The following is a 27,540-nucleotide window of genomic DNA, read 5'->3' as shown; positions in this document are numbered from 1 at the left end:
AAGCAGGAAAAATTAATTACTGCAGGTGCCGCGGACACCTCATAAGGAACATCAGGGAGAAAGTTAAAAAACAAGGGCAGATACCAGGCCTCCGGCAGGGGAGTGTGGCATCACTGCTAAGTGGGCCTATGCTACATCTAAGTTACTTAGCCTCCTTTGAAGCAGAGCAAAGTCATCAAGATCATGACTGATGTGGCTGATAATTCAATTGCATTAGGGGTATAGCTACCATTGAGCAGGCCTTGCAAAAAGCCCAAAGCCACCCACTGGTAAGGATCACCTCCTTATAGACCTAAGGAAATATTCTTTAAAGCTGCTACATCAAATCGACTACCTTTTCTTTCTATTTTCTAGATCCGCAAGAGAAGCAAGGCATGCCGAGGTGGCCTATGGGAGAATGATGAGTTGGTGTCTATCAATGGGAAACCCTGTGTGGACCTTTCACATGCTGAAGCAATGCAGATCATTGACTCTTCTGGTGGACATCTGAAGATATGGGTAAAAAGGTAAATCCAAACTGCCTTTAATGATAGAGGAGTCAGTCTTTCTAATGAGGGAAGCCATGACCATAGCATTATCACTGTATCTTCTGGCCTTGGCTTTGTATTTGGTGTCATTGGTAAAAAGTAAAACGTAAATTTTTTAATGTTCAGCCTTGATTTTTACTATACAGTCAGCTAGGTACTCTGGCATCTTATGTCCCTGCTTTTGATGTTGTTACTCAGTTTATATTAACATGTTGGCTTGAATGCCCTCTAATGTAGATGGAGAAGTACCATTCAGAAGTACTCCAGATGAAGTGTGCATCTATTTTTTGAGTAATGTAACTACAGGGGCTGCAGAAAATGTAGGGGTCACTGAAGAAGCTAAGATCATGATCGTCAGAAATTGTTACAGTTCTCGCTTGAATTCTGTAATTATTTGGTAGGAGGCAGTGATTAGGGCTACAGTGAAGGCAGTAGCATCGCTATGTGGCTGCAACTTAAGTAGTGGCAATTGCTCCTCCAAAATATGATTGCCCTTTCCCTTGCCTCCCTGGTTACAGTGTAACACCTAGTTCCATTCTGCTCCCCACTTGCTATAGCTGTTGCTTTCTCCATACCACCAGCCATAATTGCCACTGGCACCTGGATAGAATTCAAAAGGTTAGCATACCTGGGTTTAGAAAAAGATTTGGACGTTCCTGGAAGAAATGTCCATAAGCAACTATTAAGATAGATTTGAAAAAAGCCACATCTTCCCCGTGTAGGTTAGTAGCACAGAATCTATCTACTATTTGGGATCCAGATAGGTACCTGTGACCTGGATAAGCTTATTAAAAACAGGATACTGGGATTGATGAACTTTTGATCTGACACAGTTTAGTATTTCTTCTGCCACAAGGAACATCAGTAGGATTTGAACCCTGCTTTTCCTGAGTCTAAGCCCACTGTTCTAACTATTAAGTCAGTACTTTTTGTGACCATGACCCCATGATTTTGGCCAAATAAAATTTGGCACAATTAATGCAGATAGGATATGCCTAACGTGACCATTTATTTTTTTTAATCAAAACGGGACATCTATTAATTTTCAGTCCTACCTCCAATCCCACCCTAGCCTCGCCCCCAATCCCACGCCCAATTTCTTCCATTCATTTTTCATGTATACATAATATCTTATTAATTCATAATGGTAACCATAAAATAAAAAAACAAAACACAATGTTCACTATACGTAGGGAAAATGTAAATTATCATTTATATTTGGGGGATTTTCAAAGATGTCAAGGCAGATGACTTTAAAATATGCAATGTCACCTCAGTAACTATAGAAAAATAGACAAATATAGTGCAAAATATAGACATCAGATATAAATTCTCAAAACTGACACATTTTGATCACTAAATTGAAAATAAAATCATTTTTACTACCTTTGCTGTATGGTGATTTCATGAGTCTCTGGTTGCATTTCCTTCTGACTGTGCATCCAATATTTCTTTCTTTCTGTAGCCCCATCCCCTTTGGGTCCAGGTCTCTCTCTTTCTTTCTCCAGCCCCATCCCCTTTGGGTCCAAGTCTCTCTCTCTTTTCCCTGTTACCCTCCCCAGATCCAGTGTCAGTTCTTCTTTGTACCTTTGTTCCAGGTCTCCCTCTCTCTCCCTCCTCTGTTATGATCTTGCATCTCTCTGCTCTTCCTCAGGGTCTCTCCCCCTCTGTCTGCACCTCGCATGGTCCTGCATCTGCCTCCTGTCTTTCCCCTTTGGTCCAGGCCTTTCTCTCTCTAGTCTTTCTTCTGCTTACAACCTCCCCCCCTTTCTCTGCCTCTTTCTCTCCTTCTTTCCTCCCTCCCTCCCTCCTTCCTATGACCCCCTCACTGCCTTCCAACCTTTGTCCCACCCCCCCTCCCCCGAAGCCAGCTAGCCTACTTCCCTCCCGCGCCGAAGCCTGGCCTACCGCCAATTAACCCCCCCTCCCCCGGTCCGCCGCCACTGCCACACACTGAAACTGAAGAAAAGGAAGGTCCGGGTGCCGGCCCACAAACCTTCTTCCCAACATCAATTCTGACATCGGAGAAGAAGTTCTGGGCCAATGTCTCATATTGGCTTGTAGCTTCTCTACCCTGTGACTTTGCCCATCTCACACCACACATTAGTCCTCTTTTCCCATATTTTTCTTCTAAAGCCTACCTAAATATAGCAGTTTTGTTTGTAGATGGAAAAGAGGCATTAGGATACAAAACTGCAGAACAGCAAAATCATTTTTCTGCCTTCACAGGCTCACCAAGCCCACTGTTAAGTAAGACCAATCAGGACTAGCATTTCCCACACAAACGCTCCCCCCATCTGATGCCCTCCGCTGACCTTATTATCCAATGCTCCCTTCATCCCCATCCAGACACAACCCAATCCAAGTCTCCAATCTCCCAACATTCTATTATCCCTCCCCCCCAGGTATTAGGCTTTGGTGTTTGCATATAAATATGCCTGTATCCCCTTATTCAGGGGTCCCCAAAGTCCCTCCTTGAGGGCCGAATCCAGTCAGGTTTTCAGGATTTCTCCAATGAATATTCATGAGATCTATGTGCATGCACTGCTTTCAATGCATATTCATTGGGGAAATCCTGAAAACCCGACTGGATTCTGCCCTTATTTTATTTGATTGATATGTATATCATGATTCTTCTATATAGTTCTGCTAAAGATTTGTACAAGAGAACTAGATGTACTCAAATTCATAATCAGTAGCAGGTACGGAGGTGCCAGTGACCCCGCTAAGGCGGTTCCCGGGGTGGCCACCCCCTACTTCACCAGTGTATGTAGCTAATAAATAGGCATTTAAACCCCCCCTACTAATTGTGTCCCACAGAAATATAAATCAGAAAAAGTAACAATAATTTTTTATTAGCTACGAAGTGAAATTTTTAAAGACCCCATTTCCTTATTTTGAAAGTTTAAAATATGAAAAATACAACAAAATACCCATAAACATTCTATGCCAATGTATTTTCTTACATATCTTGCAGCAAAACATTCTCAGAAAGGGGCATGGCGTAGTCAGGAACATAGTCCTTTTTAAAGTCCAGAAAAAACACTTAAACCCCCCCCCCCCCCCCCGACTATTGCAAGGGAAAATCAGACCAACCAACCAGGCTCGAGATCACAAAACTCTAGGAGGGAAGCTAAACTGGTGGCCAGTCAGTGAAGAGCATGTTGTGCCCAATCAAAAACCTGCTTGCGCTGACCAATCAGGAGTAGCTTTTCTTGCGAACCTCGGACGTCACTGACTGATGGTTTGAATCAGCGGTAGGTCAGGCTTCGGTGCTGGAGGGAGGGAGAGAGGGAGGCAGACAGGCAGGCTGACTTTGGCGTGGCAGGGAGGGAGGGGTTGCAATCGCCTGCCTCGTTATCCCCACGGACATCTTTGGGATGCTGTCTCTGAAAACGGGACATTTCAGCGTCCCGAAGCTGTGCTTGAGGACAACGGGACAAAAACTTGATGCTCCCGTTCAAAACAGGACGTATGGTCACATTAGACATGCCTGGAGTGTCAAATGCCTTGTGAGAAACCTAGCTAGATTAGTGAAATTCTAATATAACCAAAATGTAAATTTAAATTTAAATGATGAGAGAGCGCCCTCAGTGCGGGGTTGTAAGCTCTAAAGAGTGGCTCAATAAGCCACTCTGATTCATGTGAAAAGCAGAGCCGGCAACACTACCAGGACCAGCCGCACACCGTCATCGGAGCGCTCCTGTGTGCAAATAAGTGCTTAAATCAAAAAGTGACAACAGTGTTCACAGCAATGTAATGCCAGGAACAATATAGTTTCTCACTCGGCATGCAACATCCCTTAATTAACCAAACCCACAGACCCAAGGCGGCAAAGAAAAATATAATTAGCATTTTAGTACTATATAATTAGTAATTAGTAAATATAGTAGTATTTTTCTTTGCCGCCTTGGGTCTGCGGGTTTGGTTAATTAAGGGGTGTCGCATGCTGAGTGAGAAACTATATTGTTCCTAGCATTACATTGATGTGAACACTGTTGTCATTTTTTGATTTAAGCACTTATTTGCAAACCGGAGTGCTCCGATAATGATGTGCGGCTGGCCCTGGTAGTGTTGATGGCTCTGCTTTTCACACGCATCAGAGTGGCTCATTGAGCCACTCTTTAGAGCTTACAACCCCGTATTGAGGATGCTCTCTCACATTTAAATTTAAATTTTGGTTATATTTGAATTTCACTAATCTAGCCAGGTTTCTCACAAGGCATTAGACACTCCAGACATGTCCTATTATATTACATTACATTAGAGATTTCTATTCCGCCATTACCGTGCAGTTCAAGGCGGATTACAAAAGAGTTATAGAAGGTGGGTTACAAAGGAAGGTCTCTGGCCATTTCCAGTACAAGTAAAGAGTAGATCAGGTAGTTTCGGGAGTTGGGAAGTTGGTGGGAAGAAGGAAGGAACTTGTGTTGTTAAGACTTTTTCAGGAATTTCTTGAAGAGTATAGTCTTTATTTCTTTTCTGAATATCTTGTAGTCTGGGGTTGTTATCAGTAGATTGGAGATTTGGTTGTCTAGTTTTGCTGCTTGAGTGGCTAGGAGGCCATCATATAGTTTTTCCATTTAACTTCTTTGATTGGAGGGTATGTGAATGGAGTGTGAGTTTTCCTATGCCTGGTTGAGGTAGTTTGGATGAGGAGGTTGTTCAGATAGGTTGGGCTGTCTCCGTTTATAGTTTTAAATAGTATACAGTAAAATTTAAATAGTATTTTTTCTGGAATTGGAAGCCAGTGTGAGTTGAGGTATGCCTCTGTAATGTGGTCGTGTTTCCTTAATGAGTAGACGAGTCTCAGAGCTGTGTTTTGAATTGTTTGTAATTGTTTTGTCATTGTTTCAGGGCAGGGGAGATAGAGGATGTTGCAATAGTCTAATAGACCTAGGATTAGGGATTGTATTATGAGCTGGAATTGTGTTCTTTCGAAGAATTTTCGAACTTGTCTTAGATTTCTCATAACTGCGAATGATTTCTGTATTTTTTATTTATTTGTGGTTGCATGGTGCAGTATCTGTCTATCATCATTCCTAGTAGTTTTAGGCTAGGTTGAATGGGGTAATTATTGAATTTATTTCTATATTGGTTATGGTTGGTACTTTGTTATTTTTGAGGAGGATGAATTTTGTTTTGTCTGGGTTGAGTTTCAGTTTGTGATCTTTCATCCAAGTCACTACTGTTTCTAGTGTTCGGTGTAGTGTGTCTGTCATAGAGGGCTTTGGTTGATCAAAAGGTATGAGAATGGTAATGTCATCTGAGTAGCTATAGGAAGTCAGGCCTAGTTTGTCCAGGCAGGTTCCGAGGAAGGCAGTATAGATTTTGAAGAGAGTAGGGGATAGTGGGGGATCCTTGTGGTACACCGCAGGGATTGGACCAAGATTCTGATTTTTCTTTATCCGATTTTACTCTGTAGGTTCTGGATTTTAGGAAACCTTCAAACCATGAGTATACTTTATCTGTGATACTTATTGTGTCCAAAATTTGTAGTAGGATGCTATGATCTACTAGGTCAAATGCTGCGGTCAGGAGAAGTTGTATGAGCAGCATTTATTTTCCTGTGCTGAGGTGCTGTCTAGCTGTGTCAATAAAGGAGCCTAGTAATGTCTCTGGGGTTTTTTTTTGGGGGGGGGGAGGTTGCCATTATCATCACAATCTAATAGTAAGTCATAAAAATGTGATATAAATGTGAGTAACAGAGTTTAACAATGAAAAGAAATAGCAAAAGTCAACGTACAGGAAGTTGATTGCTTTTATTGTAGACTGCTTCATACTTTGCAGAAAATATTGCATCGGATCTCATTCAAGAAAGTGTCAAGCTAAATTCACCAGACCCAAGTCGTGTTTCTCAAATTTACAGAATGAAAACTGACAAAACTTTTACTGGAAAGTTTTCTGTCAACAAACTATTTATGGACTTAGAGAGATTTCAGTCCAGACTTAATTAAAAAACTCAGGCCGGTATTGGACAGACTTGTTCGGTTTCTGTCCCATATATGGTGATTCGGTGTAGGATGGGCTGGGGAGGGCATCAGTGGGCATAGTGGGAACTCCACTAACTTGGAACTTGAAGACGTTACTGGCCAGACTTTACAGTAGATATCCTGTAAACAACAGGACGGTTTGATAGGCTGGAGTGAGCTTAGATGGCAACTTTAGCAGTTGGAACCTAGGACAATGCCAGGTGGACTTTAGTCTATGGCCCAGAAATATCAAAGAGACAAGTTAATTTAATCATGTGTTTTTAATGAGACTAACTAATGGCCAGACTGGATGGACCATTCAGGTCTTTATCTGCTGTCATTTACTATGTTACTTGTATAAAGTTTACCACACTGTTATGAGTTCAGTAATACTGCAAATACAGTGTTTTGATTTCACAATCAATATTTGGGGGGAAGGAATAATGGTGTAAAGATCTTTACAATAATTGTGTAAACTTTGTCCTGAATCACTTTGAGTTGGCTTTTTCCAATTAAAGATCTGGCCACACAGGAAAACTTCAGATAGACAAGAAAATTAGAGGTAGGGTTGGTCTCAGTGCAAATAAGTGATACTCACAAAGAAGTTAATTAAGAAAATGGCTATAACAACACGAAGCAGGGGAAATTTGACTTTGCCCTAAGTGATTGCCTAATATGTACCCTGACTCAGAATGTCTCCTGTACATAGTCAGTTTAGCCAGGCAGGTAAGTGTGGCTGCACTTAACCAGATGGTGCCTCTGAATATTACCACAGACTGGTAAGTGTCTGATTAGTGTTAGGGTGGTTCATAGGCAGAGCTTGAGTGGAACCTGGGACTAGCTGGGACTTTACTGTTAGTAGTCATATTCACTAATCTTTTAAGTAAACAGCTAACTTTAGCAGCAAAGCCAACTGGGCACTGGTCTGAATATTGGACAGTACATGATTAACTTCCAAGTAGTGGTTTCTGGGTGTCTGTTCCCCCTCCCAATCTGATCCCTCTTTCTCTCCCCATAAGATGATGGAAGTCAAGGCCTAAGCCCCCCATTCTCCCTCCCCAGCCCTAGATGGAAAGTCCCTGATGGTATAATGTCCACATCTTTCTTGCTTGTTACAGGTCTGACCACAAGATGGCTGCCACACCCCTAGTGGCAGTCTCATGCTAGCTGTTTTGTGGCTGGACTCACAATGGCAGGAGCTAATGGGCCTTGCTCCTGCTTATATGACCTAACTAGGCCACCAGGGAGTTTTCAGGTAGGCTCTGAGGGTGGGAGATTAGTGTGGCGCTCAGGTCCTGATTTGTATCATCTTTGGGGAGAGGAGAGTTGGGAGATATCAGCGAGGCAAAGGCTGTTGCCTTATGTTGGTCCTAGCAATTTTCAGCCAGGGCTCACATAAATGTGTTATGCACCTGGCTGAATATCAACTGGGACCCCCATAAGCTCCAGTTGTCAGTGCTGTTGCCGTTAGCCTTTGCATTCATGCTGGTGCCTGGAAACGGCAGGGCACTGAATATCCAGGTCTGGAGATATATATATATATATAAAATAGCTCACTTCTGGGTACTGAATATTGACTAGATTATTATAGGCTGGACCCAAGTCATGACCAGAACTTTCTGGGAGGCTGTAAGCAGCTCTTTACACTGTCTAACTTTTCAAGCAAGTCCAAGGTTGTTGTTTTGAACCAACTGTTTAATTAAATCAAATCTTTTTAGACAAAACAAATCCAAATGTAGCAAAGGTAGGTACATAGTAACATATTAGATGAGGGCAGATAAAGACCCAACAAGAAAGACTCATAACATAAGGTATGATATGATAGTACATATGCATACTTAATCTTGTTTTGTTCATTTCAGGGCATAGACCACAGAAGTCTCCTTGGCATTTTTTTTTTTTTTTACCATTGCTGAAGATGTAATCAAAGCCCCACTCTAACCCATCCAAATCTGGCCAGCGAGGGTATAGACTTTAGAAGTCTGCTAAGACTGTCTTTACTTCCCAGTTGCTGGAGTTGCCATCTAATCACTGCTAAGTTTGTTTGGTTCAATTCTTTCCATACAGGTTGGTCAACCATTTTCTAATCCAGTTCACCATATTGGGTCATTAGTTCAGTCCTCTCAGTTTATTCAGAAGTCTTCTGTGAGGAACCATATCTCAGGCTTTGCTGAAATCCAAGTAGATTGCATATAGCGCATGTTCATTATCCAGTTCTTTGGTCACCAGTCAAAGAAATCAATTATTCTATTTGATTCTATTCAGGCACTTTATATACACCCCTATACACTTGGTTTAAAAGCAGTTTAACTTACAATTCTGCTTCACATGCAATCATTACATTAAAACAGTACTATAAAAATAGTCTAAAGAAATACAAAAAATACATGTGGAAGGGCATAATCAAAAATTATGTCTAAGTTGCTAGTCGCCCAAAGTCGGACATGTCCAAAGTCCATTCTCGAAAAATACATCCAAAATATTTTTTTTTGAGAATCGTCTACTTGTACGTCCAGCAGTTTGATCATCCAGATCACTAAGTCATCTATTTTTATACATCCAAAAATTCATCCAAGTCAAAAACGCCTAGAACAAGGAGGGGAGGGGTCAGCATAGTGATGGACTGGACACCTAGACATGGCAACAGAGTAGTGGGACACCGTACAGGGCACTTCTGTGAACTTCACAAAAAGGGTACCACATAAACATCTCATCACAACTTCCTTATAGGTCATGGTGAGCCCCCCAAAACCTACTATACCCACCTGTCTACCACCCCATTAGCCCGTATGGCTGAAGGTGCTACCTATATGGCAGTACAATAGGGTTTTGGTAGGTGCACATGTTTCACCATGAATGCAGTGGTTAGAGTGGCGTATAGGCCTGGTTCCTCCTCTCTATGGTTCACTAGCCCATCCCCCAGACTACTTAAGCTACGTCTGTGCAGCTCTACTAAGCTTTCCTATGCCAGGTGCTGATGTTCTGGAGTCAAGTATGTACGTTTTTATTCCAAATTTTAAGGCAGTGGGGGGAGGGGGGTCAGTGATCACTGGGGGAGTGTGTGGGGGTCTGTACTTTGTGTCAACGGAGATTATCTGATTACTTTGGATAACTTCTGGGTACTTAGACCTGTTTTTAGATTGCCTAAGTCACTATGTATAAGTTCTGTCTAGGCAGTCTCGTTAAACTTTCAGTTATACTTGCAGTATGACTAAGTCTAGGTCAGCCCATGTCCCGTCCAAATCCCACCCTCACCACTCCTCCTAAAATGCCCCTTTTAGTTCTGGGTGTACAGCAGCACTGAAAAGGCCTATACTGTTTTTAGATACGTCTAAAATCCATTTTGATTATCGGCACTTGCCGATTTGGGCAAGATTTTAGACGTATTTCTGTTTTGATTATGAGCCCCTTAGTGAAAAGCTGAAGAGAAAAGCCTGGTCTTCAACATCTTATGAAATGTTAGATTCATTGGGTAGGATTTCCCTTTGATAAAACTATGTATTCTGCAACCCTTCGAATTCTACTATAGAAAGTTAACTCTCTTTTCCTTCAGCAGCGACTCCATTATTTTTCCTACCACTGATGTGATTACATCCACTCATCTCCAGTTCCACTGAACCTCTCCCATCTCTAAAAATAAATCCTTAAGAGGTCCCACCAAGATTTCTCTGAGCTCCCTCAGTATCCTGGGATGTATCCCATCCATCCCCATAGCTTTATCCACTTTCAGAATTTCAAGTTATGCTTTCTACCTTTAAAAAAATTTTTTTTTATTTATTTATCAAATTATTACAAGTTTAACACTCATTCTAGAAATACAGAGCCATTTCAATAAGAAAATATAGAAATCATGAATAATACAGAAAGAAAAAAAAGAAATAATTGAATCTGGCCTCTTCCTTAGAACACTGTATTCAAGGGAGATGGAATTAGAACTTAAAGGAGACATTCTTCAATAACCAATTCAGGAAAAGGCTTAAACGGATTTATCCCTCGGCTATAAACTTCTCTCATCCTGAGCCACTAGTTAACTTTTTAAGGTCCAAAAAAGATCTTAGATGTTCAGGGAGGAAGAAAACATATCTTAAACTCATATATTTTACTACACATTTGCAAGGATATGCAAGCAAGATGCTTTCTACCTTGACGGTGCAATATACACTCCATTTCCAGACATACCCTTGTCAGCTGACCACGGTCCTTTTCCAGGATTTTCTTCCATGAATACCAAATAGGAGTATTTGTTTAGCATGTTCACTGTATCCTCATCACTCTCCACATAGCTGTTCTCAGCATCTTTCAGTCTTACAATTCCATGCCTAGGCTTTCTCCTTTCCCTGATTATATCCGAAAAAGATCTTGTCACCTCTCTTTACGTCTTTAGTCATTTTTTCTTCTGCCTGTGATTTCGCTAACATTTCTTCCCTCTTTACTTCTTTGAGTTTAATCCAGTAATCTTTCCCATGATCTTCTTGTTGTGTTCTTCTGTTTTTCTTCAATGCAGCCTCTTTTGCCCTTATTTTTTTGGCCACTTGTTTGGATAACTTTATAGGCTTGATGTTTCTCTTGTTTTTGTTTACTTTCCTTGTATAAAGATCTGCTGCCATATTTATAGCAGCTTACAGCTTTGATCGCTGCCCTTCCACTTCTCTTATGCCTACCCGTGCTGCCAGCTCCTTCATCAGGTATTTCTCCATTTTACCAAAATCAGAATGTCTGAAATCCAGTATTGAGTTTTGTGTATCTACACTTTGCTTTTGCTCTTATATCAAACCATATGATGGTCACTGTTACCTAAATGGACTACAGCTGCTTATGAGGTGGTATACCATGCCTTGATTTTTGCTTAAAAGGCATCTTTCAGCAGACTCATCATGTTAGATGCAATGTGGCCAGATGGGATCATTACTTCATATTTAGTGGGCTTGCCCTTTGGTTGCAAAGTTTTTGTTACAAGTTCAAGAGGAATTTTGCTGTATGACTGGATTACAGTTGGTGTTTCCCAAGGAACTCTGTCTTCTTAACTGGATTCTTGATTGCAGCTACTTGAGAATCTGCTTCTGTATTGTCAATCATTTGGTGGCAGCAAAGGTTTAAATATGTTCTGCTTATGGAGCACTTAACAGTGCTTAGACACCAGAAACATCCTGAGGTTTCTACTATTTGGTCAACATTATAATCTTATTTTGATAATTTGGATGGACCTACTGAAGACAATTGATATTTGTAGGAGGTGGGCTATGGGGATTGGGAACGAGAGGTGTATGGAAACTGGTTGTATGCATTTCTCTATATTGGATGGATATAATATGTTTATACTGTTTTGCATCTTAAAATAAAATATTAAGTGAAGAAAAATTGCATTAGGTGCATTGATTTGGAATTTTTTCTAGCCATGAATGCACAGACAATTATGTGTATAACATTAAACTAAACTAAAGCTTAACTTTGTATACTGAGTCATCATTCTGAGAAGGCTCAACTCGGTTTACAGCAATTAAATAAACAGGGAATGATTTACAAATGATAAATAGAAGATAATAGCAAAATTTCAAAAGAATTAATTTAAATGTTTGGCAAATAGAGTAGTTTTTAAAGATTTACGGAAAAATTGAAACGAACTGGAACTCCTTAAAAAAAAGGGGAGATCATTCCAGAGATGAGAGAATTTAAAGACCAAAGATTGACTGAAGATCTTGATTCCTTTAATCCCTTTTTTAGAAGTAAGGAAAGTTTAAATTGTTGGATACCTCTTGCAAAGGAGAATCTGTAAACATTCCAAAATTAAAGATACCATGTAGAATCTTAAAAGAAATACAAACGCATTTAAATTGAATTCTAAAATAAACCGGGTGCCAATGAAGACTCTGAAGCAAAGGGGTCACATGATCAAATTTATGTTTTCCAAAGATCAGCTTCACAGCCATATTCTGAATTAACTGTAATCTATGAAGACAAATTTTTATAATGCCGAGGTAGATGGTGTTACAGTAATCAAGACGAGATAATATAATTGATTGAACTAAGATAGAAAAATGATGGTGATGAAAAAGATGTCTAACCTTCCTCAGCATTCGCAAACTAAAGAAGCATTTCTTGACCAAGGAATTTATTTGGACCTTAAAGGAAAGAGAGGAATCAAAAAGGACTCCCAATATCTTAGCAGAGAACTCAATTAGTAAGGAGGATCCAGATACCAGAGCTACAGTAGGAGGAAGACAGTCCAATCTTGGACCTAACCACAAAAGCTTAGTTTTAGTTGTATTACGCTTCATCTGGATAAATAAAGCCCAGGCTTGAAGTTTGGAAATGCAAATTTACTTTGGAAACTAGATTGGTAATATCCAGAACAATCTCAATCAATATAAAGATATCATCCGCATAAGTGAAGAACGTTTCCCAAGCTGACAGCTTAAAGGTGTTCATATAGAGATTGAATAAATACCTAAATTCAAAAGTTAGACTCATATATTTGAATGCTACACATAACATGAAAAAGGACATAGTAACATAGTAAATGACAGCAGATAAAATACCTGAACAGTCCATCCAGTCTGCCCTGTAATTACATGCATTACAATTTCTTGATTATATTTTGTTCTTTGTTTTTTTCTGGGTCATAGACCTTAGATGTCCACCCAGTACTGTTCTTATGTTCCAACTACTGGAGTGGCTGTTGAAGTTTACTCCAGCCTAACCAAATCATCTCCTTTGTAGAATTCAGACTGTGAAAATTTGCCCATTCATATTCTAATTAGAGCTTAAGAATAGCTTTACTGGGTCAGACCAATAGTCCATCAAGCCCAGTAGCCTGTTCTCATGGTGGCCAATCCAGGTCACTAGTACCTGGCCAAAACCCAAAGAGTAGCAACATTCCATGCTACCAATAAAGGGCAAGCAGTGACTTCCCCTATGTCTTTCTCAACAACAGACTATGGACTTTTCCTCCAGGAAACTGTCCAAACCCTTCTTAAAACCTGCTACGCTGTCCACTCTTACCGCAACCTCTGACAATGCATTCCAGAGCTTAACTATTGTCTGAGTGAAAAAATATTTCCTCCTATTGGTTTTAAAAGTATTTCCTTGTAACTTCATTGAGTGTCCCCTAGTCTTTGTAATTTTTGATGGAGTGAAAAATTGATCCACCTGTTCCCGTTCTACTCCACTCAGGATTTTGTAGATTTCAATCATATCTCCCCTCAGACGTCTCTTATCCAAGCTGAAGAGCCCTAACCTTTTTAGTCTTTCCTCATATCAGAGGAGTTCCATCCCCTTTATCATCTTGGTCGCTCTTCTCTGAACCTTTTCTAATGTTGCTATATCTTTTTTGAGATAAGGAGCCCAGAATGAATGCAATACTCCAGGTGAGGTTGCACCATAGAGCGATACAGAGGCATTATAACATTCTTAGTCTTGTCATCCATCCTTTTATTAATAATTCCTAGTTTTTTGAATTCCATCACTGTTTTCCTCTCCACCACCTCCCTCGAGACGGCATTCCAAACATTCACCACCCTCTCCATGAAAAAGAATTTCCTAACATTACTCCTAAGTCTACCACCCCTCAATATCAATTTATGTCCTCTAGTTTTACCAATGTTCCTTATCTGGAAAAGATTTGGTCCTATATTAATACCTCTCAAATATTTAAATGTCTGTATATCACCCCTGTCCTTGCTTTCTTCAAGAAAATACATGTTGAAGTCCTCTAGTCTCATCTCGTACTTCTTTTGGCACAGATCCCTTATCATTTTCATCACTTTCCTCTGGACTGCTTCAAGTCTTCATATATCCTTGGCCAATATGGCCTCCAAACTGAACACAATACTCCAAGTGGGGCCTCACCAACAACTTATACAGGGGTATTAACACCTTCTTTCTTCTGTAGGTTACGCCTCTCTCTATACAGTTTAGCATCCTTGTCACACTGCTTTGTTGCCTTCAGATCCTCAGACACTATCACCCTGAGGTCCCTCTCCCCGTTCGTGCATATTAGCCTCTCGATTCCCAGCACGTATCCCCCTCAGACTTCTACCCCCCAAATGCATCACTCTGCACTTCTTTGCATTGAATTTTGCAGATCCTTTTCATGTTTTCCACTCCCTCTGGGATGTCCACTCTGTTACAAATCTTGGTATCATCCACAAACTGGCAAACCTTTCCTTCTAACCCTTCTGCAATATCGCTCACAAACATAGTGAACAGAATTGGTCCAAGCACAAATCCTTGAGGCACTCCACTACTCACCTTTCCTTCATCTGAGCAAATTTCATTAACCACCACCCTCTGACATCTGTTCATTAAACAGTTTCTAATCCAGTTTACCACTTTGGGTCCTAATTTTAGCTGGTCAAGTTTGTTCAAGAGCCTCCTATGAGGAACCGTGTGAAAGGCTTTGGTAAAGTCCAAGTAAATTATATCTTGCGCACTTCCTCGATCTAATTCTCTGGTAACCCAGTCAAAGAATTCAATCAGATTCATTTGTCACAATTTACCTTTAGTAAAGCCATGTTGTCATGGATCTTGTAATGGATAACTTATTTTACAAATTAGCACTCAAAGTAAAGAAAACCTTTGGAAACTGAGTACTACTTGAATAAACCTTTCCAGTATTGTCACAATGCTAGTTTAACATTTCGCTTGCTCTAACCAGCACAGGAGAGTTTCCAAGTTTCCAAATTTATTAAAATTTGATATACCACTTATAATAGCTGTCTAAGCGGTGTACAAAGTTACAATATAAAAAGTTTAAAAAATTTTGAGGGATAGAACAAGAACTGATGAATCCATGTAAATGTTTATTGTGGTGGTAATATTTATGCAACTGGTAGACAGCAGCCCATGGGGTGAAGGCTATACATTTTGATATTTTCATTGTAATTGGTACTCCTGCATATGGATATATATTAGTACATATAGTCCATAAGCTGACATATGTGCCTGAATGAATAGTTGCATTGAATGATGGTACAGTACTTAAGAAATGTTGCCGACTGAAAGCTATGCCAGTATATGTAGATCTCCTATGACTGCTACTAGTCACTCAGCTCAGGCTTGTGAGGGAAAGTCTGCATAAGACAGGGAAATGTTCTGGAAAGGAATGTGATGGAATGGGCAACCGTAAAGAAGGCAGTAGATGGTATGAGAGGGGAGAGAGAGTGGCTGAACAGTTAGAATTAAGATTAACATACAAAGGGTCTTTGTAGATTATTGTAAGGAGTAAATAGAGCCTGGAGGAGCTGAATTATCTTACTGAGATATACGGAAAGGAAAAAGATCTGGGGTTCTGCAGTGAGAGTGAGCCAGTCCCCAGGGATTTAAAACAAGGCAATATACTGTATACTGTATTTTGAATTTCTGAAGTCGGTATTCAAAAGAATAGCTGCCACTTAAGGATCAATGGATGATTTATCTACTTACTTTTATGCCAGATTTTCAAATGGTTCATCCAGCTGAGTAGGATTGCTGAGATATGAAATGAATTACATAAGAACATAAGAATTGCCGCTGCTGGGTCAGACCAGTGGTCTATTCTGCCCAGCATTCCGCTCACGCGGCGGCAAAGACCAGCGCCCTAACTGAGACTAGCCCTACCAGCGTACGTCCTTGTTCAGCAGGAACTTGTCTAACATTGTCTTGATCCCTGGAGGGTGTTTTCTCACATGACAGACTCCGGAAGAGCGTTCCAGTTTTCCACCACTCTCTGGGTGAAGAAGAACTTCCTTACGTTCGTATGGAATCTATCCCCTTTCAACTTCAGAGAGTGTCCTCTCGTCCTCCCTACCTTGGAGAGGGTGAACAACCTGTCCTTATCTACTAAGTCTATCCCCTTCAGTACCTTGAATGGTTCGATCATGTCCCCTCTCAATCTCCTCTGCTCGAGGGAGAAGAGGCCCAGTTTCTCTAATCTTTCACTGTACAGCATAACAATGTGAATAAATAGATTTTACATATGGTTTATTATGAAGTAGAGACTTGCACTTTATCCTAATTTGCCCCTGAAAACATTTCTAACAGATTTATTAAGCCATAAACTTTCACCATATTGAGAATAAGAGTTCACCATCGGCTAATGCTTCAGTATGATTACTGATCTGTACGGTATCACCAGGATCTTTGCTATTTTTGTTATTATAAACTAAAATTATCACCCTTCTAGAAACTAGAGCAGCAATGTGGGTGGGTAACTTTGTGCTAGCTGTTTCCTTGTTCCTATTGTTCCACTGACTTAATCTAAAGTAATTCTTTATCTCTGCTTCTCTCTTGCAGGTCAGCTGTGAGGGATGGGCGTTCTCCATCCCCAGGCAATCAGCGGCAGTTACGAGTGCTGCAGTCCACAAGCAGTCCCAATCCTGGGCAGGATCCACGGAGTCCTGAACCCCCACCACGCCTGCGGCACCGGGGGAGCCTGACATCACCCCCAGATAGCGAGGCATACTACGGAGAGACAGACAGTGATGCTGACATTAGGGCTTCCATCCCAGCCAGCCAGCATGAGCCCTCAGAGCTGCCACCATCACAGCTCCCTCCAGAGAAACACCGCCGAACACGCAAAAAGAGCCCACGTTCCCCTCCCAGTGCCGAGCCACAGCAGCCACCACAGTCCCTCTCAGAGATGAGCAGCCAAAACAGTGTTCCTGATCCTGAGGGTACTTCTGTGCAGGTCCCCTGGCGTACTGGCTCTGGGGCGGGTGAAGGAGTGGCAAAGCGTGAAATCTGTAGGGCAGATGCCCCCTTCTCAGATACAGAGATGCCTGCAGAACTGGAGCCAGAGGCAGAGCCCTCCTCCCCTTCCCCAGAGGCTCTGCTACTCCCTCATGGTGTGAAGAACATCCGAGCTGAGCGCCACCTCATTCCTATGGTGGGCCCTGTGGAGCACCCAGTGGATGAAGATTTAACCACGACATACACGGAGAAAGCCAAGCAAGCCAGTGAGTGAGTGGGTGAATAACTGGTTGGTGTCCCCTGAGCCTGGCCACTCCAAGGATCCAGATGAGGGCTCAGTCTGTATTCCTGGAAGACTAACAGCCATGCCAAGTTTCTTAATGAATGCTAGAAAGTGGTCCCAATGCAGGAGTAGGGTTACCAGACGTCCGGATTTCCCCGGACATGTTCTCCTTTTGAGGACATGTCTGGGTGTCCGGACGGCTTTTCAAAACCCGGCACTTTGTCCGAGTTTTGAAAAGCCTCCTCTCACTCGCGTTGGCCAGGAGGCAGTCCATGCATGCACGGATTGCCTCCTGCCTGAACAAAGCAGGTGGGGGGGGGGGGGGCTGGGGCAGAGTTGGGCAGGCCTGGGGGGCGGTTCTAGGGTGTCCGGAGTTTACAATCGTAAAATCTGACAACCCTATGCAGGAGAGACTTGAGAAGCTGAGGAGGTTTCTAGTTGAAGGTCTAAGCCGGGGAATTGAGAAGAAGAGTGAAAGAGAGATTAAAGTGCTCTAGTGCAGTAGATGCCTCATGTTCATCTGCCAGGTGCTAAATAAGGAACTCTGTTCCCTCCTTTTCAAGCCTTTCTATAGAATTCAGTCTGAAGGGCTAAGCTGGCCTGCCAACATAGTTTTTAAGCAGCTACAGCCAGTGGCATAGTCAGGGGAAGGGGGGGGGGGGCGATCTGCAGTCTTCCTAAGGGTGCGGCACCCTTCCTCCTCTCTGCCCCACCCTCAGCTCAAATCCTTGCCACGCATGTGCCCTTGCCTAACCCCGTACCTTCTTTTTTTTTTTTTTAAATCTTTATTTTCATTTTATAGTATTGACATAATATTAGTCAAAACAAGAAAATAATACAACTCAGTTCAAAGATTAAAATGAGACAATAGGTAATAATAAACATTTACAATTGAAATACAGGAATCAAAGCAAAATTTTTCCTTTCTCATACGGTATAACATTAAACCCAAAATAAATTTTTACTGGTTTGTATCATTAGACCTCAATCCATGGGGGAGAAAGCTTTAAAATTGCTGAAATCTTAATCAAATAATACAAAGAAGAATGAAGATGGTAGCGGGAGAGAACATAACCAAAAACCTTATACTTGAGCAGGTTGAGACTGAAGTTCTCTCAAGAATTTTAAATTTGCTCTTTAGCAGAAATAAATTTTGTCAACTGCTGAGGTTCAAAAAAAATAAATCTATTCCCTTGATAGGTTATTACACATTTACAGGGGAATCTGAGTACAAACGTCGCACCTAACTGCAGAAACCTTGGTCTCAAAATAAGAAATTGTTTTCTTCTCTTTTGGGTCATTCGTGACACGTCTGGATACATTCTCACTGTTTTAGTCATAAATGGTACATCTTTAAACTTAAAAAACAATTTAAGCATCCATTCCCTGTCAGCATCTATAGCAAATTGTACAAGTAGCGTAGCAGTTGCCGGTATCTCTTCACCTGACCTCTCCAGGAAATTTGTCAAATCCAAACTATCAGCAGACAAATTCTGCTGGTTTAGTTTTTGAACAGATGCTCTAGTTGGTAAATAATATATTTTAGTGAGAGGCGGATAGGAGGTTTCGGGAACTTTCAAAACTTCTTTCAAATACTTTTTAAATGTATCCTGCGCTGAAATAAGTGGTAATTTTGGAAAGTTGATAATCTGAAGATTACTTCTTCTAGTCATATTTTCCAACATTTCCACCTTAAAATTAAGGTTTCCACTGTCTTTTACCCAGACCAAAGCCTGGGACTCCACCGTTTTTATTCTAGTTTCTTGTCCATCCACTTTATTTTCAACGCTGGATATCCTATTTTTCATTTCCAAATTTTCAGACACAACAGAGGTATAACGTGTAGTAAGTTGCTGCATTTGAGTTCCCAAAGAGATTTGCAAACTAGATATTGCTTCCCAAATTGTCTCCATATTGAAAACCTTGGGCCTCTGCATTGGTATCAGTTCAGCACCCAGAACCTCTGGTGAAAAAGTACCTGGAACTTCAGCAGGCGATGAAGTCAGTGTCAGGAAATCCTGAGGCAGTTTCTGTCCCAGCTCCTCCGAATGCACAGATAATAGTTTTGGCTTCACCCCTCCTCCTACTGAGCCGACTCCCGATCTCAGCATGTCTGGAGAGCAAACACCCTGGGGCATTTCCTCCACCGTCGACTGGCCAAACGCCCCCGAACGACTCGGAGGACTTTGCTCTTCCGTCGATCGGTCAAACGCCCCCGGGCGACTCGGAGGACTCCGCTCTTCCGGGGTCAAAGACGTTGCCTCGAGGGAGAGCTGCGACGCTTCAGCCAGCGTGTCTCTCCCAGCCGAGAAAGCCTCCGGCTGTGTTGGCGTCCCTCGCTGAAGGAAGGCGTCCATCGGGCCCGTTGCTGCTGGTAAGGATTCGTCAGGGAAAATCCGAAGCTTAGATTTTCGTTTCACCATTTTACCATTCAGAGGAAACAGCAGTCAGGGAACATCCATGGCGTCTAGCTCCAGGCACCCGCAGCCATCTTCCTAAGGCCACTCCCCCCTATCCCCCCATACCTTCTTTACTTCCTCGAGGCAAGGTTGATGCTCGCATTGACATGCTCTCCGACATCACTTTCGGGGCTCACACCTAGGAAGTGATGTCAAAGGGCGAGCCGACACCAGTGTGGGCATGCTGCTCATACTGGAAAAGTTAAAAAGATATGGGGAAAAGGAAGGGGGCATACGTGCGGCGGTGGGGAGGGGGGGCAAGGAAGAGGGTGGGGGAGGGGCACCACTCACCCTTACTATGCCACTGGCTACAGCTGCCCCAGAATTCAAGTATGCTGAGGCAGATACAGAGGACAGTAATAAAGGCAAAGAAAAGACCAAGATGATGCGTTAAGAAGTCAGTAGAGGAAGCCATGAATGCTGGCTGGGGGTGCCAAGGTAGAGACAGGTGAATGCAGGTTGTTAGATAGGAAATAGATGGGCTTTCTATCGAGGAATTTACCGTTATGCTCCAGACCATACAAATAGTTAGGTCCTTTTATGAGCTAACCTATCACTAATTTGCACAAATTGGCTTTTAATTTTTGATTTAGCAATAAGTAGCTCATAAAATTAAAAAGGTATTTTATTTCATTTTGTGCCAACAGCACAAACTCATAACTAATTGTTTTGCTGTTAGGCAGGCTTTTATTTTAAACATTTTGAAAGGAATACAGTTGGATCACGTTATGTTATGTGCAATCTTATATCCCTCATTAATTAAAGTTCTAGGCAGGTTACAAGCAGTACATTGCTCATAGAATTCTATGGAGCTAAACATGTTACAAAGAATTATACATTCAATGAAGAATTATATGTGCTTCATAAAGTTATCAAATTGTGCATACAGTCTGAGGTAATCCCAACAGCTGACCATTAACATTGTCTATTTAGGGTGACTTATATTATTAGTCTGAGTCTTGTTGGACCCCCTGGTAGGGATTTCTTTTTTTTTGTTTAAAAAAAAAACCCCAAACCAACATGTTTTTAAAGTTTTGCTAAATAGTTTATATACTGTGGTTGTGCGAATTACAATGGAAAGTAAGTTCCACACTTTTGCTATTTGGTAGTTCAATGATTTCTTGTGAGATGTCTTGTACTTTATATCTTTCAGCATTGGGAATGATAGGAGCAGGCTGTTAACCCTTTCAGGACCATAAGGATCGTAGGCCAATTTTTGTGGTTTTGACAACATTTTTATGGTAAAAAGGGCTTGCAGATGCCAAAAAATTGATTTTTTTTGTGAAATATCATTATTTTTATTTAAAAAAATCACACTTCTGGCTTATGGACAGTGTGGCAAGTGAATCTTCTCGTCAATCTAGCAACGACGCTAATGAATGAATGTCGGAACCAGTTTGTTTACATAAAGGCAGTATCATATGGAATCCGTACATAACAAATTTAGAACTGTAGACTATCCCAATCAAAATTTATAGGATTTTAAAGTTATGGGACAAATATGTCCCTTGGTCCTGAAAGGGTTAAGAGTTACGTTGATCAGCAGATCTACCCACTAGTTCAGAAAATCTGGGGAAACTATTAGGGACATCAACATGTGGAGGGGCATAATAAAAAAACAAACATCTAAGTCCCCTTTTGGCCTAGGTCCTAAATGCTGAAAGTAGAAGTAGGGAAAATGTCCATTCTCAAAAAAAAAGTCCAAAAGAAGGGTTTTTTTTGATAATGGCCTGCCTCTGTGTTCAGCTGTTTAAACGCCCAGACCACCACTACGTCTACACTTACAACAGAATACCGCGGTTCTTGGAGGTGGCGATCGCAATCACGGCAGGAGAGATGAGCCATCTCTCCTTCCGCGATCGATGCGTTAGGGGGTAGGCAGGTTGCTGGGGCCGCTGAGCTGATCGCGGCCCCTTTTTCGGCACTTATATCTGTTTTGACATAGTCAAAACATATAAGTGCCGACTAGGCAATCTGCCTAAACCTTTGGTTATATCTGCTGTACAGCTTTGTCTAGGTCGGCCCAGCTCCCGCCCCCCCCTTCCGCCCTTTCCCCGCCTTTAAAAATGCCTCTTTTAGCTCTATGCGTATAGAGGCAGGGGAAAGGCCTAAGCTGGTTTTAGATACGTCTAAAACCAGCTTTGTTTATGGGTACTTGGACGATAAGGCTTTTTGATCGTCCAAGTACCCATTTAGGCCACTTTTTAGACTTTTTTTTGTTTTGATTATGAGCCTCATAGTGTTTTAAATGCTAAGCAGCATAGTTTGAATTCTTTGTTTTCTGTTAGTAACCAGTGTAGTTCTATAAGCAATCAAATCTTGAATTTGTAGTATATGAGTTTTGCTGCAGTGTTTTGTATCAATTGGAGTTAGAGTTCTTTCATTAGTTTCATAGAGACTCGTGCCCGAGAGTAAAACATTGCAGTAGTCTAGTAGTGACAATATCGTTGACTGCACTAGTATCCTGTAGTGCTGTTGGAAGAAGTATGGTCTTATCCTTCTTAGTTTTTGTAATATGAGAGAGGATTTTCAGACTAAGTTGTTAGCTTGTTAAGGCCCTCTTAATAAGCCGCGGTAGGAGGTCCTGAGTGCTAAATGCTTTGATGTGTTCTGGGCCATAGTAAACCTCTACCATGGCTTCATAAAAAGGAGGGGGGGGGGGTAAGTTTTGAAGATCGCTATTTAAAGTGATTCCTAAGGCCTGCTATGTATAGTACAACAGACCAATATCAAGGTACATTATCTCCTAGATTTTATATATGGTGTCCAAATTGTATGAAAAAACAACAAAATCCAAATAGCACGAAAAGGTTCCACAAAGGAAATGAAGGAGCAAAACAACAAAAAAAAAATTGTGGAACAGAAGATCAGATGTACCAGTTTGTTGTTTAATAAGCGTTCAAATAACTTATAAACAGTTCACAAAGGGTATATACAGTCACAAGCGACCCACAATATTTTAATATTTAATATGTTTTAATATTATGTATGTTATTCTTTCTCCTTCCTCCCTCTAATCTCTCATTTTGTACCTCTTCCCTCCTCTCCTTACTTGTCCCCAGAGGTAGATTTATACCCTTGACTGCCCTTATAATGGAGTGGCTGCAGCACCAACATCTGCTCCAGTGGGAGTAGTGGAATATCTATTGGGAGGTGGGGGTGGTCGTGGGAGGGTGGGGAGGTGGGGGGTCCAAACAAACCAATCTCCAGCCCAGATCTAAAGCTCTCTAATTGAGGATGTTATGTAGGGCAAAATATTCATTGGATCCCTTTCCTCCAGCTTGCCATCGGGCATTTGCCTACTCTGCTATTGATAAGTCCACTTGTACTTCTTGCCCTCTCCTCTCTCTTTCTTCATTATCATTATCATAGGCAACTGGTTTCCTCTGCTCCCTTGAGCAGTCTGCTTATGTCATGTTTGTACCCTTCCCTCATGCTCAGCATGAATGTAGCCCATGCTGTTGAAGGAGCCACATGTGACTTTGGCACCATGACTTCTGATGCTGGCCACCATCATCTCAGTGCTCCCAAACCACAGCTGCTGGCACATTGGTGGCCTGCTCACATTTAAAGTATTTATCCGGTTTTGCCAACAAGCATATTCATGATGAATTTATCTATTGCAGGGGTTTTCAAAGCATAAGAACATAAGAAGTTGCCTCCGTTGAGGCAGACCACAGGTCCATCTCGCCGAGCGGTCCGCTCCCGCGGCGGCCCATTGCCTGAGCAGTGGTCCCTGACTAGCTCTATAACCTATCTCTACTCCTATTCCTATAACTTACCTCTACTCCTATCCCTATAACCCATCTCTACACCTATCTATACCCCTCAATCCCTTTGTCCTCTAGGAACCTATCCAAACCTTCTTTGAAGCCCTGTACAGTGCTCCTGTCTACCACAGCCTCTGGAAGCACATTCCATGTATCCACCACCCTCTGGGTGAAAAAGAACTTCCTAGCGTTTGTTCTAAACCTGTCCCCTTTCAATTTCTCCGAGTGCTCCCTTGTACTTGTGGTTCCCCTTAGTTTGAAAAATCTGTCCCTGTCTACTTTCTCTATGCCTTTCAGGATCTTGAAGGTTTCTATCATGTCTCCCCTAAGTCTCCGCTTCTCCAGGGAGAACAGTCCTAACTGTTTCAATCTGTCAGTATATGAGAGATTCTCCATACCCTTTATCAGCTTAGTTGCTCTTCTCTGGACTCCCTCAAGTACCGCCATGTCCTTCTTGAGGTACGGCGACCAGTACTGGACACAGTATTCCAGTGCGGCCGCACCATTGCACGATACAGTGACAGGATGACTTCCTTCGACCTGGTCGTGATACCCTTTTTAATGATACCCAACATTTTGTTTGCTTTCCTTGAGGCTGTGGCGTACTGTGCCGATGCCTTCAGTGTTGTGTCTACCATCACTCCCAGGTCTCTTTCAAGGTTACTTACCCCTAGTAGTGATCCCCTCATTTTGTAGCTGAACATCGCCTTACTGAATCAGCTGCTCCAGATATCCACAATTAATATATTGTACATGAGATAGCATACAATGGAAGGATAAGAATCTAGCTCATGTACTTTATAATCATTGTGTGTGAAAAATACTAGAGATTGTTATAATAGAATACTGCCATCTTGTGATCACTGTTGGAGTACATTTTCAGTGATAATGTATGACAAGTGGGCTGTTTATTGAGGGATATTTTTTTCCAAGCATGAAGTCTGTATTGGTTCATTTTTCTTTTTTTTATCATTTTAAAAATCTTTTGTTGAAATTTTTACAAAAGAAAATACGCAAATATATTATACTGTATATATGATACAGACATATCCATAGGTGCAACAATGAAACAACAAGCACCTATGTATAAAATGAATAGTAAGCTCCTAAGGAGACCCAACATTTGAAGTATAGCACAATCATCAGAGTTTGCATATAGAGTTAATTTAAGATTTAAAACCATACAACAAAATCTAAACAATTGAAACGATTCAAGAGTTTAGGGATGAGAAAATATATTCATTAAGGGAGACCACACTTTATTAGATTTATACCCCTTATTGGTAAGGGAATTAGCTTTACATTCATAATTATGAATCATCATCCCAGTAGCCCACCAGAAAGTAGTATTTAATAATTGGGCAGATTTCCAATGTGAAAGGATCATCTGTAATGATATGGCAATTAAAGAACATAAGAAGTTGCCTCCGCTGGGTCAGACCAAGAGGTCCATCGTGCCCAGTGGTCCGTTCCCGTGGCAGCCCACCAGGTCCATGACCTTTAAGGAGATCCTTGTCTATACCCTTGGATCCCCTTTATCCTTACCCTTTTCATAAGCTGTCCCTACCTTTATCTGTATCCCTCAATCCCTGTATCCTGTCCTATCACAACCTCCGGAAGTGCATTCCAGGTGTCCACCACCCTCTGAGTGAAAAAGAACTTCCTAGCATTTGTTCTAAACCTGTCCCCTTTCAACTTTTCCGAGTGCCCCCTTGTTCTTGTGGTTCCCAATAGGCTGAAGAATCTGTCCCTTTCTACCTTCTCTATGCCCTTCATGATCTTGAAAGTCTCTATCATGTCTCCTCTGAGTCTCCGCTTTTCCAGGGAGAAGAGCCCCAGCCTTTCTAACCTGTCAGCATATGAAAGGTTTTCCATACCTTTTATCAGCTTCGTCGCTCTTTTCTGAACCCTCTCAAGCATCGCCATGTTCTTTTTGAGGTAAGGTGACCAATATTGGACACAGTATTCCAGATGCGGGCGCACCAGTATCAAGTAATTTAGATTGCCAAACGGTTAAGGCACCAGGCAGAGCAAGTGATCTAAATAGAACAATATCAAAAGTTAATTGAGCATCAATATGAAAAATATTGCAAATTATTTTCCAGACTGATCTCCAAAATAGTTGGATAATTGAGAAGTCATAGATCTTGTGTTTAAGGTTGCCTAATTAACTGTTACAATGCCAACATTTATTTGATTCCAGTAAATGGGCCTTATGGAGTTTACTTGGGGTCCAGAAAGCTTTATGAAAGAGGAAATATAGTGACTGCATAAGGCTAGAAGACAAAGTAGGGCATTGAGAATTTTGGAAGAAATAAATCCATTGTTCATCCGTCCCCATCCAAGTGGTTGCAGAGGACCATAGCCATCTATTACGACTGGGTATGGTTATGGGTGAGTCAATAAAAAATTTATAGAATAGTGAGGTAGTGTGACCTAAGGTGAGTCCAAGATAACAGAATTTGGATGAGGGGAGTATTAGGTTGTAAAGGCCATTTTAAGCTAGTTAAGCAATGTTTCAGTTGTGTATCCATCTACAGAATTCCTTGGATGGAAGGTCATATTGAGACTGTAATTGCGTCAAAATAAACATCTGTATATACTACTACTACTATCCATTCAGTCAGATACTCTGTAGACCAGTCCTCGCCTTGCTTCCCTGCTTTGATTATAACCACAGAAAGGCGATATATCAAATTTGATCCCATTTCCCTGCTATATTTGTAGTATAGATGTTGCTATTGACATGATTTACTGGATTATACATAGGTAGTGGAACGCTGCTTTGTTTAGGGGGCCCAGGAGCTCCGCCTTAGCGCACGACCTCTCAGCATCTACTGAGTCCCCCACCCAAATCCTCACGGCGCTATAGTTTTAAATCTTCAGGCAGCCACCACACAGTGTCCACAAGCAGGCCTGCCCCTGGAAGTAGTTCTGGGGCAGGCCTGCTGTTTGACACTGCATGATGGCTGCCTGAAGATTTAAAATCATAATACCAGGAAATAGGAGAGAGGGTTGGAAACAACCGGGGCAGGTTCTGGGGCAGGCCTGCTGTTTGATGCTGCACAGCGGCTGCCTGAATATTTAAAACCATAATACCAGGAAATGGGAGGAAGGGTGGGAAGCAACTGGCGACCAAAAATTTTGGGGAAGCCCTGGCCCCTGTGACGTCCCCCATTCTGACACCTATGGAGCTATGAAAGGTAGACTGATGTATGATACTGATTGAAATTTTGAATTCCTATGAGCGTCGGAGCCAATATATCCGTGGCCGGCAATAAAAAAGCCTAACACGGCTTTGTAAAAGGGGGAGGGGGGAATTATTTATTCTTTTTATTATTGTGAACTGCTGTGATGATTGGTGATAAGTAATGTATAAATTTTACATATACAGTAATATTATTTATTTATTCATTTATTTATTTAAAATTTGTTATTCTGCTTTAAGCCTACGCAGATTACATATGGCACATACATATTAAAATCACAACTATACACATACAAATAAACTGAAACCTTTGAGTCAATTATAAAAATCAGGGAGGAAGTGGGACCCCTGGATGAGAGAGGCAGAAAAGGAGTGGTAAAGGAGGAAAAGGAGGTAGCAGACACCTTAAACATGTTCTTCTCGTCAGTCTTCACAAAAGAGGACAGAACCAACGTGCCAGAACCGGAAAAAACCTTCAAGGGGGATCAAGAGGAAAAATTATTATCAATAGAGGTGAGCCTCGAGGACGTACTCAAACAGATAGAGTAAAAACTGACAAATCGCCTGGACCAGATGGAATCCACCCGAGAATACTGAAGGAGCTCAGAGACGAAATAGCGGAGTTACTACAGAAGATTTGTAATCTATCCTTGAAA

At 41.5% G+C, this 27,540-nt stretch overlaps 1 protein-coding gene across 1 annotated transcript in view; it reads left to right on the top strand.

The window, feature by feature from the left end:
* Positions 1-27,540, top strand: part of SYNPO2L (synaptopodin 2 like) — a 131,852-nt gene that overhangs the window by 66,888 nt on the left and 37,424 nt on the right. The window contains exons 2-3 of the mRNA XM_033941201.1: positions 355-506; positions 16,769-17,430. Of these exons, the coding sequence (XP_033797092.1) occupies positions 355-506; positions 16,769-17,430 (814 nt within the window). The remainder of the gene's footprint in view (positions 1-354; positions 507-16,768; positions 17,431-27,540) is intronic.

This window comes from Geotrypetes seraphini, chromosome 4 (genome assembly GCF_902459505.1).
Source record: "Geotrypetes seraphini chromosome 4, aGeoSer1.1, whole genome shotgun sequence".
NCBI lineage: Eukaryota > Metazoa > Chordata > Amphibia > Gymnophiona > Dermophiidae > Geotrypetes > Geotrypetes seraphini.
Note: the sequence above shows the minus strand (reverse complement) of the source record. Positions and strands in the feature narration are given on the sequence as shown.